The sequence below is a fragment of the Pungitius pungitius genome, chromosome 6 (assembly GCF_949316345.1).
Source record: "Pungitius pungitius chromosome 6, fPunPun2.1, whole genome shotgun sequence".
NCBI lineage: Eukaryota > Metazoa > Chordata > Actinopteri > Perciformes > Gasterosteidae > Pungitius > Pungitius pungitius.
Genome location: NC_084905.1, coordinates 22,045,222 through 22,062,818, shown reverse-complemented (window position 1 = coordinate 22,062,818; position 17,597 = coordinate 22,045,222). Strand labels below are relative to the sequence as shown.

Sequence of the window (17,597 nt, the reverse complement as noted above, 5' to 3'; positions counted from 1 at the left end):
TTTAAATTAGAATATTTACGTCTCTGATGAAACATAAGACATATTTTTGTAAACATCCATATTAGAAATGTATTATCATTATGGAAGCGTTGCGTGGTTGGAGAGGCGTTCGCTTTAGTGCACTGTATCAGACGGAAGGTCAACACATCCGGCTGGGCTGCAGGGGAAGTCATCGAGCAGCTAATCCCGCCCCTCCGAGAGATGCCCGCATATGTATCGAGCACCCCCAGATGAAGTCCGCATAGCGCCCACTTCTCCTTACAGCTCGTTTCCTCCACAAAGTCCGAATAACTCCAGTTTTCCACAGGGATTCACAAGACGCGACCCGCAACATGTGCCCCGCGGGTTAAATGACGTCACACCGGAAACAGGCTGAAAGGACGTTTCAACACAAACTGGAAGCACGAGTGCCAACGTGCGTGAGACCGCGCGGCAGGGGGTCGGACTCTCACGCGCGGTGGTGACGTCGCTGTGCTGGTGAAGCCGTTCGGTGCTCAGCCAGCTAGTCACCGGAGCCCAAAGGTCCTGTTTCCGGTGTTAGCCACCGACAGTCGCCGGTATAGAGTGGCCGCTTTAGGATGCAGAGGTAGTCGGTGTTCGCGCGCAATACGCCGCGGTTACCCGCAAAGGAGCAACGGACGTCGGGTAGCCATGTTAGCGAGCGACGGCTAGTGAGTTAGCTACATTTTACGGTCTGTGCTAACCACGTCGGTCGTCATGTTGGCCCCGTGCCCCGGTCCGGAGGCTTCAGTTTGCCGCGGCCTCGCTTCTCCCCCCGGGGCGGTAGTAACCAACGGTTAGCGGCTAACCTGTTCTGGTGGCTAAGTTAGCATAAGCTAACCTATGATTGTAGGTTAGCGGCTCACTTCTGCTAGTAGCTAAGTTAGCATATGCTAACTTATGCTAGTAGCAGAGTCCTTCCACGCCCGCGGGCCGCCGGAGCGATGCCCGTCCGACGGAGCTGAAGTGTCGCTCGGCATGCCGAAGATGACGGGCCGCCTGGGCCGGGTTTCTGTCCCTCTGTCGGCAGGAGACGGAACATGGAAGCCGAGGCAGAGCGGAACAAAGACCCGAGTGCACACGAACCGCTGGATAGAAAGGTGCTCTGCAGGCGGAACGGGAGGATCGGTAAGCGTGCTGCTTGTTGTGTCTCCCGCAGACCGTACGTGCTGCTCACCGGTACCCTCCATGCAAGGTGACCTCTCTGTCCGCAGGTACAGTGAGAAGCCTCCACATCCCGCTGAGGCCCCACAGCGCTCTGCAGATTCAGCCCGTGTCACAATGTGCAGGTAGGACAGATCTGCTGGACTGCATTAACAAATCTCAAAGAACTCTTCATCGTTTAGATGAAGAAATGTTTCCTCTCGAGTTAAATTCCTGCTGTCAAACTAGTGTTTGATTTCCTGCCCAATGAAGAAGTTTCATACATTTGACATTATTTGAGACTTGAAACGACAAGAGAGAGTTTATAAAAGTGTCTCAGTGATAAGAGATGAAGTTCTTAATGTTTGCACGTGCTCAGCTGTCAGATGTCTAACTGTGTTGGTTGTTCTGGTCTGTGGACTTTGACTGAATAACTGACAGTGGTGGAGAAGCTACTGTATGTTGTATGGTGACTTTATCAGAAATGAAACTGGAAGGTCCCAAACCCACAGAATTAATGGTTTTCTTCTGACTTTTGATCTCCAATGTCGGTCCTGTGTGTCCCAGGCTCCTGTCCAAACCTGATGATGAGTAGGAGCGAGCGCGCCGATGCCAGGCCCATCCCCGTGGCCCTCACCCCCCAGCTCCCCCCCCGGGCCCACCGGCCCCTCTGCATGTCGGTCTCCTCCGACAGCAGCGGGCGCTTCAGAGCTCTGGAGACGCAGGAGTGGAAGAACAACCTCAAAGCTCAGGTACGTCCAAAGCTGCTCCTGAGCTTTTCAATGCAGACACACAAAGTGCACCATACATGACATTTATACATCAACATGTGATGAGTGGTGCCATATAAGCACAAACTGTCTGTATGGTTCCTCATCGTCTGACAGCGGCTGTGTGTCCCTCTCTCAGATGGAGCAGGCCCACAGCGCAGGCGCCGCCAGCAGCACCGGCTCTCTGGAGCGAGCGTCTCTGTTCTGCGCCTCGGCCTCCACCACGGCGTCCAGCTCCAGCCTGCCCAGCCCGGTGGAGATCCTCAACAAGACCAAGTCCTCCAGCCGCTTCTCGCTCTTCTCCCCGCCGTGGAACAGCAGCTCCGAGTCGGACTCCAACCCTCCGTCCCGCTCGGGCTCCAAGAAGCTGCGTAACTACAGCCGCAGGGCGGCCACGGGGCCGGCGGGCGCCAGGGGCCCGGACACGCCGGAGCCCAAACCCGCCGGCCACGAGCACTTCCAGTACTCCGAACCGGTCATCTCCAGGGTGACGGACTACATCTACGTCGGCAACCTGAACGCGGCGTACAACGGGCGCACGCTGTGCCGCAACAACATCGACAGCATCATCGACATGAGCAGCGTGCCGGGGGACCCGGGCCCCAGCCTCAGCCTCATCCCGTGCACCTGCTCCCGCGGCGCCCGCCACAGCTGGTCCCGCCTCAAGGTGGACATCGGGGACGTGCCGGACGCCCTGGGCGACGGCCCGGCCCTGAAGCAGCGCTGCTTCGAGGACATCAACGGGTGCATCGACGCCTCCACCGAGAAGAGGAAGCGCGTCCTGGTGCACTGCCGGGACGGCTTCTCTCTGGCGCCGACCTGCATCATCCAGTACCTGATGGTGAAACAGAACATGAGGCTGATCGCCGCCTACGAGCTGCTGAGGGCCAAGTACCCCGTCAACATCAGGGAGGGCCACCAGGACATGCTGGTGAGCCTGGAGAGGGCGCTGCGGCCCGGAGGCAACACCGAGCCCGAGTGCTTCAAACAGGCCATTTCACGCAAAGTGGCGTGGACCTGACCCCCCCCCCCCCCCCCCCCCCCCGTCGTGGTGTTAGATATTTTCCTAAAGACAACGACTGGTCACCTCGATATTATGGTGGTTGTAAAAGTGTTTGAAAGTCCTCTTCACACCTTGTAAATGTGACCTGGCTGTGACCCCCCCCCCCCCCCCCCCCCATAGACTCACTGTAATATACACACAGCTCTCGGTATAAAGGTGTCGTCGTGTTGCCTGTAGAGTTGATGTCGTCCTGCTTCAGTGCTGCTGCTGCTGTGGTGTTTTATATCTCAGGAGGTTCTTGGGGCCGCTCACATGCACCTGGTGGGCTGTTTGCCATTGCCCCCCCCCCCCTTGTTGTCATCTACAGCACCTTTTTGGGGCCGAATAATTATGGAAGCGTCTGTGTTGCTGACATGGAGCGCATTCCTCTTGGATCACTGAATCCCTCAAAGACAGTTGGGACATTAGGTAAAAAAGTTAGTACCTCAGCAGGGCGTCGTGCTCCTGGAGCCGCAACATGAAGCAAGTACACGTGGAGATGGGGGGCGGCGCTTGGAGTCTTATTTTGCTGGTTAAAAATGGAGGTCTGGATGTTCTAGCCTCTGTGGGGGGGGTGAGAAGCAGCAGAACATACACACCGACAGGATTACATCGCTGGTCATTCAGATTCCCCCCCCCCCCTGACGTTTTCCCGCCGCTTTGGGTCGGAGGCCGAGCTGTCCTCTGTGAGGACTGCGGTTGCCCCGGTGACCTCTGCTCTGTGAGGCTGAACTTCTGGATCATCACTGGGTCAGCGGGGGTTTACTGTTCGAGGGTCTCTGCTCCTCCCCGGGTTCCTCCGAATGCAAACTGCTGCCTTCATTTAGTCTGAGAGCATCTGAGGGACCAGAGGTCATGTCAGAGGTCATGTCAGTGTTTACATGCTTCAAACTACCAAAATCCTCCATTTAGCATTGTGTATAAAACGATGCTTCCATAAAAGATTCATTATTACACTTTGACTCCCTGCTGCACCTGAATTAGCTTGCTAGCTTACAGCTAGCAAGCTAATTCAGGCAGATGCTCCATGTCACCTGGAGGGGGGGTACAAACTGTTTTGATTGAACCCCCCCTTTAAAGGCTGAACTATTTGTTTTAATAGCACAGACGACTGCTGCTAACTTTGGATTTAAATCTTAACGTTAGTGAAGAAGCTGCAGTTAAATCTTCATTTTAGTAGTTTCACTTGAATTGTGATTTAATTTGTGTCCCATTTAATGAACCTAAACCTCATCTGAAGGAAAACCCAGTTTGTATTTAGCTGCATCATAACGATTTTAGGAAGTGTCAATAATCTTAATGCAAATACAGCGTTGATCATGCAACATAGAGATTTAATTTGGGTAGAGGACCTGTTTGACCTTTGACCCCCAGTGCCACGGCCCGTGGAAGCTGGTGACATTTTGCACACTTTGTACACTCCTCCATGTGGTGAAATGTAAAATATGTTTTTGCTGTTTTTCTTTTTGACAGTTGTGTAAAATGGTCTTTGCTGTAACGGTGTTCGGCTGAGGAGCGTTTTCATACGTGGCTTCGTCCTGAAAAGGTTCCCCAACTCGTTCTCTCAGGTGATTTCTCAGTGGCCCAGAATGTTCTCGATGAATATCATGTTCAGAAATGTGAAGCGATGTATTTCTCATGTCATGTTTCTAAAAGTCTGATATAATTTGTACTGTTAAAATATTAAAGAGTATGTATTTAACGGTTGTTTTGGTGCTCTCTCTGTAAATAAAGACCGGTCAACCTCTGGTGACCTTTGACCCCTCTGCAGAGCCTCTCGTTACGTACCCGGTTTGAAAGGTTTCTGACCCAGAGGAGACTCCAGGTCCTCTTCGTCCTTTCTATTCTGAGACAGGACAATGTGGGGGGGGGGGGCTCCATATCCACACACCCCCCCCCAGAAGCCTTAAGACAACATTGGTAGCAGCCCCCCCCCCCTCAGGGTCTCACATGCTGCGGTTTGTCCGTCAGCAGCCGTGAAGACTCCACCTGTCACACAGTGTACTAGTGGTACTAGTACACTGTGTACTAGTACCACTAGTACACTGTGTAGTACTACAATAAATGATAAACACTCCCTCCTGCAAGTCGTCTTTCACCATCTTTTTATTCTCATCTTGTTTCCTCCACAAAGACTCGACTCTTCGGTTTCTACTCCGGCTCCACCCGCCTTCCCTCCACCTGCTGCCCCGTGCCTCTCATCAGGGTTACTCCACGATAATCATAAGGGTCAGAGGGGGGGTCGACGGGGGGTCGGGGGAGCCCATTGGTCTGAGAGAAGTTCCACTTCCTTAAACAGAAACGAGCGCTTCCTCTTCCTTCGGGCAAATACGATATAAAGCCAGTTCTGGTGCTGAGACCAACGAGAGGCTCCGACTGCGTCCTGACCAGGTGAGGAACCTTCTCTTCTGCTGGGGGGTCCACCACGAAAGGGGCTGGCTTCCTGGGGGGTTTCTGGATGGAGTGACTGAGTGTAGCAGCTGGTTATTATATATATTTATTCCTTTGTTCCAATGGTCCACTTGGAGCTTCTAGTTGTTTCAGCTGCAGGTCTGAGGAGGACTTTATATTTAATCTGTTGGATCTCATTCTTAAGCGCAGTGTAATTCCACTTAGAGTCAGAGGGAGGAAGACGACTTCTGTATTTATCCACAAAGTAGTTCATGTATCGCTGGTTTCTGAGGGTCGTATGACGCATGAATGACCCTCTGATGGACGAAAGCTTCTATGTGAAGGAGCTCTGGAGGCCTTGGAGGACACCGTGTGGTGGACGGACACCATCAGGGACTTCTAGTGAGTCCGGGGCTAAGACAATCCCATCTGGTCCCCTGGGGGACCTGCTCCTTCCTCCTACTGAACTCCATCTCCAACTTGCTTGAAGATGACTGAGTACTGTGGAGCCCTTAAGCAAACTGCAAGGCATCTTGGGAGAATGAGACCTGTCTACTCATGTGACCCAGAACCACCCGTTGAAAACCTTCATTGTGCGTTGTGAGGACTGTGTGTCTTAAGTTGGTGAGACTGCAAGGATCCTCACATTGTTCTTCTGTGGGATTTGGACCAAATTTAGACCAAACAAGATGCTTTTCCACATGACTAGAGGGTTTTATGAAGTGAGAGACAGGAAAAGATCATCATTCACTAAATGAACATCATGCTGCATTGAAGAAGACTTGAAACTAGAGACTGAGACCATAAACTCATGTTTACAATGTTTACCGAGGGAATAAATCAAGAGAGAAGTAGAGTCATTTCCTCATAGACGTCTATGGGAGCAGAGGAGTCGCCCCCTGCTGGTCACTACACAGAAGTAGAGTCATTTCCTCATAGACGTCTATGGGAGCAGAGGAGTCGCCCCCTGCTGGTCACTACACAGAAGTAGAGTCATTTCCTCATAGACGTCTATGGGAGCAGAGGAGTCGCCCCCTGCTGGTCACTACACAGAAGTAGAGTCATTTCCTCATAGACGTCTATGGGAGCAGAGGAGTCGCCCCCTGCTGGTCACTACACAGAAGTAGAGTCATTTCCTCATAGACGTCTATGGGAGCAGAGGAGCCGCCCCCTGCTGGTCACTACACAGAAGTAGAGTCATTTCCTCATAGACGTCTATGGGAGCAGAGGAGTCGCCCCCTGCTGGCCACTACACAGAATGACGTTTTAAAGAACCCTTGAGATTGCCATCTGTAGATAACTTCATCATAGCAACATTATCTTCATGCATATTTCGTTTTTTGTCCATCTGAGTGCGCCGGCCTTCACGGAGGAACCATCGTTGTGTCTCAGACGCATCGCTCCGGATTGTTCTGCTTCGTCTCTATTTCAAGACTTTAGAGATGTTTGTGTGAACGGAGGAGGTATCGAATGTTTCCTGATAATCTTACAGAAGAAAGACGTTTCATGACCTCGGTGCCCAGGAGGACCCTCGTTGGACCCTCGTCTGGATTTAGACTCCAGGTTCCTTTTGGGCTGGTGTCCTGTTTCTTCTAATCGGAGTCATTATTTCTAAGCCTTATCCATCGTCACCTTATTTCCTTCCTCCCATCTGTTTGTCCGACCTCACACTTAATGACTTTTCTTTCATACCACTAAATTATTTAAAAGGGGAATATTGTGTTTTTCTGCAGATTTTGACTCTAGAAACGCCAAGATGTCGGAGTGAGTATTTCTCAGTTTCATTGTTCATGTTCATTTTTATTTTGGACCAATAATACTCAAGTTGTATCTAATCCGAATAACCTTTTATTTTATTTAAAACACAATAGTAGAAATGTATCTGAAACATTTCCCTTAGATTTCTAGAAAGTTACAAAAAGAGATGTTCGGGTTTCAGCAGTTCTGAAAAGCCTTTTTTTTTTTTTACAAAAAAATGTAAAAGATTTAGACGAGCACAGGACCGGTAAGAAACGACCAAACAGAATTACCACACTAAGGAAGGGTTGTAATATTCATATAAAAATACAAACTGCTGAAAACAAAGTTCTGTTTACAATAAATAATCAAATTCAAATGCTGTTTTCCTGTTACCATGTAAGTAATAAAGTAAAGTTCTCATTGATTACTCTGATCATGGAGTATAATGATCATGTGATCCACAGCAGCATGTGAACCAACAGGAGGTTTAATGAATGAAGCCATTTTTAATCTCAGAGAATATTTAAGTGTTTTCACCTAAATGTAAGACTTTCTCTGTGAATAATACATACATATAGTATATAGAGTTCATTTATTTTCTATTTGTACGTAATTTGCTGCTGTTTAAATGAATGTTTTCTTAAACCTTTTAGGAAGAAAATGTCATCGAGTCGCAAGCATCATCTAAAGGTAAAAAGTCTATTAGACGTTTAGTGTTGGATGAAACTAATTCTAAATGACAAAAAATAGAAACATTGTATTTAGAGTCATTTGATAATATGTGATGTTGTGTCAGAGTTTGATGCTGTCCATCGGCAAAGATCTCCTGGAGGAGGAGGAGAAGGAGCGAGAAGAGGAGAGGGAAAGGTACATGAAGGAGAACTGCCCTCCTGTGTCGATGCCCCGCAGCATGCAGGAGCTGCAGGTATGTAACAGTTAAACCATCAGTCAGGTTTAAACAGTTAAACCCTCAGTTAGGTTTAAACAGTTAAACCATCAGTCAGGTTTAAACAGTTAAACCCTCAGTTAGGTTTAAACAGTTAAACCATCAGTCAGGTTTAAACAGTTAAACCATCAGTCAGGTTTAAACAGTTAAACCATCAGTCAGGTTTAAACAGTTAAACCATCAGTCAGGTTCAACAGTTAAACCATCAGTCAGGTTTAAACAGTTAAACCATCAGTTAGGTTTAAACAGTTAAACCATCAGTCAGGTTTAAACAGTTAAACCATCAGTCAGGTTTAAACAGTTAAACCATCAGTCAGGTTTAAACAGTTAAACCCTCAGTCAGGTTTAAACAGTTAAACCATCAGTCAGGTTTAAACTGTTAAACCATCCGTCAGGTTTAAACAGTTAAACCATCAGTCAGGTTTAACAGTTAAACCCTCAGTCAGGTTTAAACAGTTATACCATCAGTCAGGTTTAAACAGTTAAACCATCAGTCAGGTTTAAACAGTTAAACCATCAGTCAGGTTTAAACAGTTAAACCCTCAGTCAGGTTTAAACAGTTAAACCATCAGTCAGGTTTAAACAGTTAAACCATCAGTCAGGTTTAAACAGTTAAACCATCCGTCAGGTTTAAACAGTTAAACCATCAGTCAGGTTTAACAGTTAAACCCTCAGTCAGGTTTAACAGTTAAACCTTCAGTCAGGTTTAAACAACTAAACCATCAGTCAGGTTTAACAGTTAAACCATCAGTCAGGTTTAAACAGTTAAACCATCAGTTAGGTTTAAACAGTTAAACCATCAGTCAGGTTTAACAGTTAAACCCTCAGTCAGGTTTAACAGTTAAACCCTCACTCAGGTTTAACAGTTAAACCATCAGTCAGGTTTAAACAGTTAAACCATCAGTCAGGTTTAAACAACTAAACCATCAGTCAGGTTTAACAGTTAAACCATCAGTCAGGTTTAACAGTTAAACCATCAGTCAGGTTTAACAGTTAAACCATCAGTCAGGTTTAACAGTTAAACCCTCAGTCAGGTTTAACAGTTAAACCCTCAGTCAGGTTTAAACAGTTAAACCCTCAGTCAGGTTTAAACAACTAAACCATCAGTCAGGTTTAAACAGTTAAACCATCAGTCAGGTTTAAACAACTAAACCATCATTTAGTTTGAGATTAGATTAAATGATTTGGGGCTCGTGTTACCGTGACGACGTTCCTGCTTGTGTTCAGGAGCTTTGCCGGGAGATCCACCACAAGATCGACGTGATCGACGAGGAGCGATACGACCTGGATATGAAAGTTAATAAATCCAACAAAGAGGTAGAATCACAGAGAGGTTTAACCACTGCAGAACCTCAGGTTGTTCTTCTAACTCATGGATCTACATCTTGAAAACAACATTGTTCTTTCTGGGTTGAACTCTGTTATGAGGCCTTCGCTGTAAATCCAGTCCCAACTTTCATCCACCTTCCAGATCGATGACCTGAAAATCAAAGTCCAGGACCTGATGGGTAAATTCAAGAAACCCGTTTTGAGGAAGGTGCGCATGTCGGCCGACGCCATGCTGAAGGCCCTGCTGGGCTCCAAGCACACGGTCAACATGGAGCTGAGGGCCAACCTGAAGCAGGTCAAGAAGGAGGTCAAGGAGGAGGTGAGTGTTTGGAAGGTAATGGCTGTTACGAGGAGTTAGCAGAGGGGGATGATTTACCATTTCATATTTAGAAATTCAAAATATCGTATTTTCGCTCGGCCGCTACGGAGCGATGAAAAGAAAACGGACATGAAGCATGTGACCTGAGAGGACATCTGGATCCTCACATGAAACAGACGTGTCATATCGTTTTTTCTGTCTGAGCTGTAACGGTAACTTTTCTAATCACCTCGACTCTTCAGCAAAGTGGAAACACGCGTTTACTTTTCTTTCTTTTATTCTGAGCGAGCTTCCTGATTTCTGGTCCTCTTTGGTCTTTCAGGATAAAGAGCTGCGAGACGTCGGCGACTGGCGTAAAAACATTGAAGACAAAGCCGGCATGGACGGCAGGAAGAAGATGTTTGAGGGCGAGGCCTAAGTCAGAGACCTGTCCGCTCAAAGCAAAGCCTCAGCATCCTAAATCCTTGTTTACATCAAATAAAAATAAACCAACTGGAGTTTTATTCGTCCTTATTTAAAACTCAAGATCTGACTCAGAATCAGAAGAAAATAGCAGGAAGGGCTGGATGTCTCGTCCTCGTTGCCGGGTTGAATGTCCCCACATGGCGGCCATCTTGCTACAGTCATAACATGGTGTTAGTAGTGATACATGTACTTTATAAATAACCATAACTTTTTAAACGGTTTGGTTTGTTATGAACGTCAGAGATGTAGTTATGACACTGCATACTTATGAATAATTATAATTATAAAGTATGCAGTGTCATAACTACATCTCTGACGTTCATAACAAACCAAACCTTTAAGGATCCTGATGGTTACTTTCTAGAACAATTGTTAAATATTATTTGGCGTAATATCAATGGATTTGTGCCGATTTCATGAATAATGCTCAATGGCACTAACTTAATATTTTTTTGTTTAAATTGAAAGATGCATTACGTTGTAATGATGTAAATACAGAGATAATGTGTATGTTTAAATGACCTGGTACAAGCCGCCCGTGGCCAACAGAAGGCCGAGTCGGTTTAAGGCGCCGTGAACATTATCTCGTTGTTTATGACGTGCAAAGCTTCTACTGGTGTCCTCCTCAACACGTCGTGGATGTGGGACATATGAACCCCAATAATGTCCCGTAAAAAGGAGCCGTGAGGCACATTTATCTTCCTGAAGGAACCTTTCGTGGGAAACAAATTCACAAGAACAGAAAAAGGTAAAATAATTTATCTTCTAAATCATTTTATTAGTGTTTGTTAAGCATTGATTTGTTATTTGATAGTAATAACGTAAATGTATTAAAGTACATGTTAAAGACTTGAATGTTTCACTGTAATGTTGTAAAATGAAATGCTTCTGGTCACATGGTTGTAGAGAGCTAATCAGCAGTGATCCTTTCTTCCAGGTTGCCTTTCGACCTTCATAGATGTTCTTTGGCTTCCAGACACGAAATCTGTGAGTTCAACTTCTAATGAACCATTTTCTATTTATATCCATCCATCCATGATGGAAGAAGTTTAAACTGGGATGAGTTGTTCTGCTTCTCTGTGGTTTCTGTTGTGAAGTTTGAGGTTAATTGTTCATTTCAGCTTGTGGCTTTTATTGTGAAACTCTTGACTCTGAGGCAGGAAGCTTTTAAGCTGCTGAGAGGATTGTTGTCTCCGCGTTTTGTTCTCCATCCACTCAACTAAATAACATCCATAAGTAAAGAGACTTTCTACAAAATAAAAGCACCAGTCAGACACTTAGTCCATAAGGGTTTGGCCGTTGATTGCAACATGCCTCTGTGGTTTAATCACTTTCCTGCTGGATGGCAGCAGATAATACGGATAACAATCCTAAAGGGCGGGTTATTTATAATGAGGCAGAGCACAAGGGGGCAGATGACACTGGGCTGTATTTCATGACCTTGCCAGCTCATTGGTTTCACCGGTAATCCGCTTCCATAACGAGAAAGTGGAGGATTTAGAGGCCTGTCACAGATTGCAATATATACCGCTTGTTAGCGGCGGCGCGGCGGGGACTCGTCCGAACACGCCGCCGCTCACGGTAAGACTCGCGGAGATGCTGCGCCGGCTTCTTTGCGTTGGTCCAGAATCTGGTTTGATCCGGTCGTGAATGTGAATCTGTTCTTTTATCCGAGTGACGTCGGTGAAATGCAGATTGTTTGATGCTCGGGGGAATTCTTTTGAATTTTTTACACTTAGCTTTTTAGCAATTTGAATCATTTTCTGACATCCAGTTTCCGTTGGCGGCTCATTGGGAAACAGGCCGGAGAGACGCAGGAGGTTTTCTCCTTCTTTTCTTGTTCATTGTGGATGAAAGGCGACCTCACCACGAGGCCCCTGAGAGCCTCCTGTCAGCGGGTCAAAGAGCCGCTCTAATCCGCCCGGATACCCGCTTCAAAGCCTCAGAGAATAAGATCATCACTTTATTAGGTACCAACTTTTATTTAATCATCTTACAAAGATTCAAACCATAGGAAGCACAACATCTGTGGTTTGACACTTGATAATATATACATATACATATACATATATATATATCTATGTACACATGTTTATGCAATAGTGACTTTTCACCCACTGACTTAAAAAACAACAAAGAAATGTAAATTTAAAATAAATATTAGTATTCTGAGTGGTTCAAATATATATATATGTATATATGTACACATATTTTTGTATGTTCATGAACAATCTTTTCTAAATCTAAACTACACGACAGTCTTATTTCCTTTAGACTCGAGTTGTGTATATGGTTTTATTTGAGGTTCTTTTCATATCGAGGTTCCTCACACAGAGGAGCAGATGTTTCTTCCTCTTCCTCTTCGTCTTCGTCCTGAAGGCCATCGTCTGTATTTGCGTCGGCGTGAAGCCGATGAACTCGGGGTTATTTTAGCAGCTCGCTGACGTCTTGTCGTTCGAGGGATGTTCCGTGGCGTCGAGTTACTGCCCCCCCCCCCCCCCCTCCAGAGACACCCCCCCCCCACACACACACACACACACTGGAGACAAAAGGAATCAGGCCCCAGATTTAACCCCACAGATATTATTGCGTCTCCAGAGCGGCATGTTGCCCCCCCGGTGGTCTAGCCCCTCTGTTCCCAGGCCAGCTGTGTTTTGGGATTCCTCCACATTCTCTTTTATGAAAAGCCTGTTTGGATTTGTTATTTTTCACCCTGAATGAAGCAGCTGGGGCTCCTGGAATAGTCATCCTTAATCCACCGCTCCACCACAAAGCGCCGCCCGGCCCCCAGGGGCCCCCCAGGCCCCGAGCAGAGGCCGCACAGTCGATCCAGACGGATAATTGTGCAGGCACGTAGTGCTGGAAGGTTCAGGACTACTCGTGGAGTCCAGATCTTAAATAAGGAAACAAAGGACACGTTCCTGATGCTGGTGTCTGGTTGAAGGCAGCACTTCACACTCGGCTCCCCCAGGGATCCGATGGCCGCACCCCCGCATACCGGCGTGGTCCGGTTCCCACTGAGGGGGGGCTCAGCGAGGCGAGGACAGCATGTGGGCCCCCTCCAGAACGTTTATCTAACGTAGGGCTCCATCGTCCTCCTCACAGCATGGAGAGCGCCTCAAACAGGATTTTATTTTGAAAGATTTATGGTCATATTTGTTTACCACTTAATAATTGTTGTGTTAGTGATGCTATTTTTATTAACGCCAGTCACTTAATACTAAAGAGAGAAAGAGTGAACAGTAAATATAACAAGGCACTTTTATTTTGAAAGTTTCATAATTTGGAATTATATAAATTCATCACCAAATTAGCTCAGAAAGCAGCTAATCTTCAACAAAACTCACTTCCTGTTCAGAGACTGCAGAGGAAGAGGAGGCCGCAATGAGAAGAAGTGACTGGTGTTGTTAAGAATGTGTGTCCCCGTGGTGGACCCCTGGTTCAGGTTCTCCTCAGTCAAAAGAATGCTTAAATAAACCCGGCGGTTCGTGTCTCTGTGTTTGAGGACATCTGAGACCCGATCGGTTGGAGGACGCATTTGTCCTTAAACCTACTACTGTGGAGATATTTTTCTACGTGCCACAAGTGTTAGAAAGAGGTTAAAAATAGAGGTCGGGTCCTTAAGGAATTAACGCGGCCTTGGTTGCAAAGTTCAGTTCTACTAAATGTCCTGGATTTAACTTTGGAGGCCAAAGATAGAATCACCACGATCCAAGCGTGAAACAGGAGACATGAGCCACCACAGAAGGACGGAGAAGTCTTCCTCAGGAGGACATGAAATCAGGGGCCACTGATGAATAAAAACACATTCACTTCATCGGGGGGGGGGCATCACGTCCCCGCACTCTGCCAGCTGATGGCCTTCAGTGGACCGGCTGTCGGTGACCTTCTGAAGTCTGGACTTTGGTGTCTTTGGACGTTGTGTCACATCTGTAGGTACAACGGGGAAGAGTGTCATTTTAATGTGTGTGTTTTTGTTCATCAGATAACCTCCGGCTGCTAAAATGGCCTGCGAGTGAGTAAAAAGATTGATATATAAAAGATGTATTTATACATATATATGATATATAGAACCAGATGTGTGTATTAATATGTGACATCACGCCTGCAGGAAGAGACTCTCTGCGAGACGGAAGCACACTCTGAAAGTAAGACGTGGCTGTGTGTTTATTCCCGATGAAGAAGAAGAGCACACGGACTGTACACATGATGAAGATGCCGCTCCGCTGTCATCCTCAGGGATGCATGCTGCTGGTGGCCACCAACATGCTGGAGGCCGAGGCGGGGGTGAAGGTCGGGGAGAGGGAGAACTTCCTGTCCGATAAATGTCCTGCTCTGGAGCTGCCGTACTCCAAGGACGAGCTGGAGGTGAGACAGGATGCACCTGTAGTAACGTCTGTTAGTGAAGAGAGTCTACAAAATAAAAGCATCATTCAAACATATTCATCTGTAGACCTTATATTCAGGTCCCGTCTTCATTTTCTATTGTTGGTTTGGATACTGGAGCCAGAACTGGGTTCATTCAGCCAGGAAACGGAACCAAAACTAAACGACTAGATGCTGTTTTCTCCTCAGGAGCTTTGCAAGAAACTCCACGACCAGATAAACATCAGCGAGGAGGAGCGATACAGCATCGAGTTCAAACTCAACCTGGTCATGACTGAGGTGAGACGCTTCCCTCTCAACTTGGAACACGACTAAATGCATTTGTGCAATGAAGGGGGGAACTTGAGGAATAACATTTGTAGACTTACGAGGAGCTGGTTTAAGTTTCTGTCGTTGTATAACAAATCAAAGCATAAAGATATTTGTATTGAGTTGTGGGTAAATGAGTTCTTACAGGTTCCATGTGCAGGAGCCTTGTTGTTTGAATGTACTGAAGACCATCCTTCTGTGCTGATTCCCCCTGAAGGTCAGAGACCTCAACATAAAGATCGTGGACATGAGGGGGAAGTTCAAGAGACCTCGGCTGAAGAAGGTGCGCATGTCTGCCGACGCCATGCTGAAGGCCCTGCTGGGCTCCAAGCACACGGTCAACATGGACCTGAGGGCCAACCTGAAGCAGGTCAAGAAGGAGGTCAAGGAGGAGGTGAGCTGAGGATTTACATTTGTCATCCCTGTAGAACAACATATTAATAGTTCTTCATTTTGTGTTATATTGGGAACAACATTATTTTTCTACTTAATGTACATATGTGGCGTGTGTTTGCAGGACAAGCAGCTGCGTGACGTGGGAGACTGGCGTAAGAACATCGAAGACAAGTCTGACAGGAAGAAGATGTTCGATAGTTAAATGTGATCGCTGGGCTCAAGGACAGAATTCAGGTCCAGTGTCTTTGTAAAGAGTTTTATTCCAACATGCTGCATCTCCTTTCCTCTGATAGTGTGTCTGGACCACAGTGAGTGAAGAGCCATGCTCTCCTCAGTTGGTTTCTGGATATTTTTCCTTGTAACAAAACTCTTTGAATCTGAGCTGCCTTCTGTTTTGACTTTGCATGACACAGTAATGTGATGTATTTGAACTGCGTGTACTGAGGTCAGTATTAGTGCTCGAGTGAAGAATCCAACCTGCCTTTCTACAGTGAAGCATGAGTCATATTATTCTATAAGAATCAGAACTAGTATCTGTTAGGATATTCCTTATCCACCCGAGTTGGTTGATAGAAGAATCCACTGCAGGAAATTAGTTAAAAAGTTTAACATTTATTTAGAAGAGAAAAAGTTGTACATGAGCAATTCTCCACAGATATATCTGGAGACAATGAAATACGTATCGCAAGCAAATCCCTTCAAAAGTCCGCCTGCCTTCTGACACTGACCTGTTTTAATCCCTCTGGTGCCCTTGAACGTTGGTTCAACCCAGTTCATCCTTCTGTAACAAACGCCTTCCCCGAACAATGAGTGTCTGGTACTCTCTCCTGCAGCCTTCGGCCTTGCCCTGAAAATGGGTTCAAACTGGCTCTCCCTTCGGTCGCAGGTGTGTTATCTCAGATAATATTTTATCTTCATTTTTCCTGTGCTCTCTCTTCCACCATTCACATTGTCTGCCTTATAAGAACCGATCCGGTCACGCCATCTGTCCTACAAGCGGACATCTATTCTACAAGCTAAAAAGTAAATACAAGAAGACACACACAGAGAACCCCACATCCCACATATCACATTTACAGCCAATCATGTGAGCTTCTAATTTAAAATGAGTGAACATCCTCCACCAGACTTTTGTTAAACCTGGTCGTAATCACTCTGCTTTGTTTCCAGTTTCAAAATGAAATCACAGATTCCCTGTCATTGGTGTCAGATGGTAACGGCAGAGTGTGACGTTAGCCAACGTTAGCCGACATCAGCTGACGTTAGCCAATGTTTGCCAACGTTAGCCGACGTTAGCCGACGTTAGCCAACATCAGCTGACGTTAGCCAATGTTTGCCAACGTTAGCCAATGTTTGCCAACGTTAGCCAACGTTAGCCGACGTTAGCATGGCTGATCCGTAGCAGAAGTGTAATTTAGTAAATCTTTTCTAAACTGTCCCAACAGGAGTGTGATGTACGTTCCTTCTTGTTGCTGTCACATTAAATAAGAAACGTTCATCTTCATCTTGTTCGAAGTCTCGTTGAATTTGCATCGTCTTTACGGTCAAATAGATTTTGACAATACTGTGGCCCGTGAACTTGTGGGAGTGCGATGTTCCATCTTTGCCTGATGACACGTGGCGACGTCTAGGCGTTCGCTTAATGAGTGAAATAAATGGAGGAAGGAAATGTCAACGCTTAAAAGTTGGATTTAATTTGTCTTAACAGCTTTCTGAAGACATTTCACATATATCTAGAAGCTATTTGGTCATATTCAAAAAGAACTGCTGCTGGTACATACTGTGCAGATCTGATGAGAACTTGTGGAAGCTGAAAGACGTCTATCCAACATCATCATGTCTTCTTTTCCCTCAATGTGCAAATTAGGTCTTAGAATTAAAATGAATTCTAATAATTTGGGTTTTTTAAATCGGTTCCTTATTTCAGCTTGACCTGTAACAAATAGTCTACTGTAAATATTACCACGATCAACAAAACCCACCTGAAAAGGACAACAGATGCAGTCTGTATTATAAAAACTCTTATGAATGGATATCTGCTGTTCATCTCCATCCGTTGGACCAGATGAGGTGAGTCATTCAACATAGTGTCGTTATTTGTAGACGTAATTTGGTCTATAAAGAAATGGTAATTACCTGACTCTTCTTCTTTGTGGTTGCAGATAATCTTAACAGTGATCTGGTGTAGTTTTCTGCAGAGGACGGTCAGTTCAGTTCATGAATAAAATCTGATTTTTATCCTTATTTATTGCATCATTCATGTATGCATGTACGCTCACTCATAGTTTCAGTGGCTCTTTTGTTGTATTATTACTAGTTCCATAAAGACACGTAATAAAATAACACACAACACATGAATTA

At 45.9% G+C, this 17,597-nt stretch overlaps 2 protein-coding genes across 7 annotated transcripts; both read left to right on the top strand.

Moving 5' to 3' along the window:
• Positions 1-174: 174 nt before the first annotated feature.
• On the top strand, positions 175-4,729 carry LOC119196508 (uncharacterized). The gene is made up of 4 exons (XM_037452258.2): positions 175-1,128; positions 1,215-1,289; positions 1,711-1,895; positions 2,053-4,729. Exons 1-4 carry the CDS (start codon positions 1,041-1,043, stop codon positions 2,932-2,934), a joined length of 1,230 nt encoding a protein of 409 aa, XP_037308155.1. The 5' UTR covers positions 175-1,040; the 3' UTR covers positions 2,935-4,729.
• Positions 4,730-7,016: 2,287 nt separating this feature from the next.
• On the top strand, positions 7,017-16,740 carry LOC119196696 (troponin I, fast skeletal muscle-like). Of its 6 annotated transcripts, XM_037452630.2 has the most exons (8): positions 11,671-11,726; positions 11,920-12,115; positions 14,131-14,160; positions 14,257-14,293; positions 14,385-14,513; positions 14,721-14,810; positions 15,058-15,234; positions 15,358-16,740. In XM_037452630.2, the coding sequence occupies exons 3-8, from the start codon at positions 14,150-14,152 to the stop codon at positions 15,436-15,438; spliced, it is 525 nt and encodes a 174-aa protein (XP_037308527.1). In that variant the 5' UTR covers positions 11,671-11,726; positions 11,920-12,115; positions 14,131-14,149; the 3' UTR covers positions 15,439-16,740. The 6 variants fall into 6 exon arrangements, with proteins under 6 accessions (XP_062419126.1, XP_037308526.2, XP_037308530.1 ...); XM_037452633.2 differs by lacking the exon at positions 11,920-12,115 and having other exon boundaries at positions 11,658-11,726; XM_062563141.1 differs by lacking the exon at positions 11,671-11,726 and having other exon boundaries at positions 11,776-12,098; positions 14,135-14,160.
• Positions 16,741-17,597: the final 857 nt, after the last annotated feature.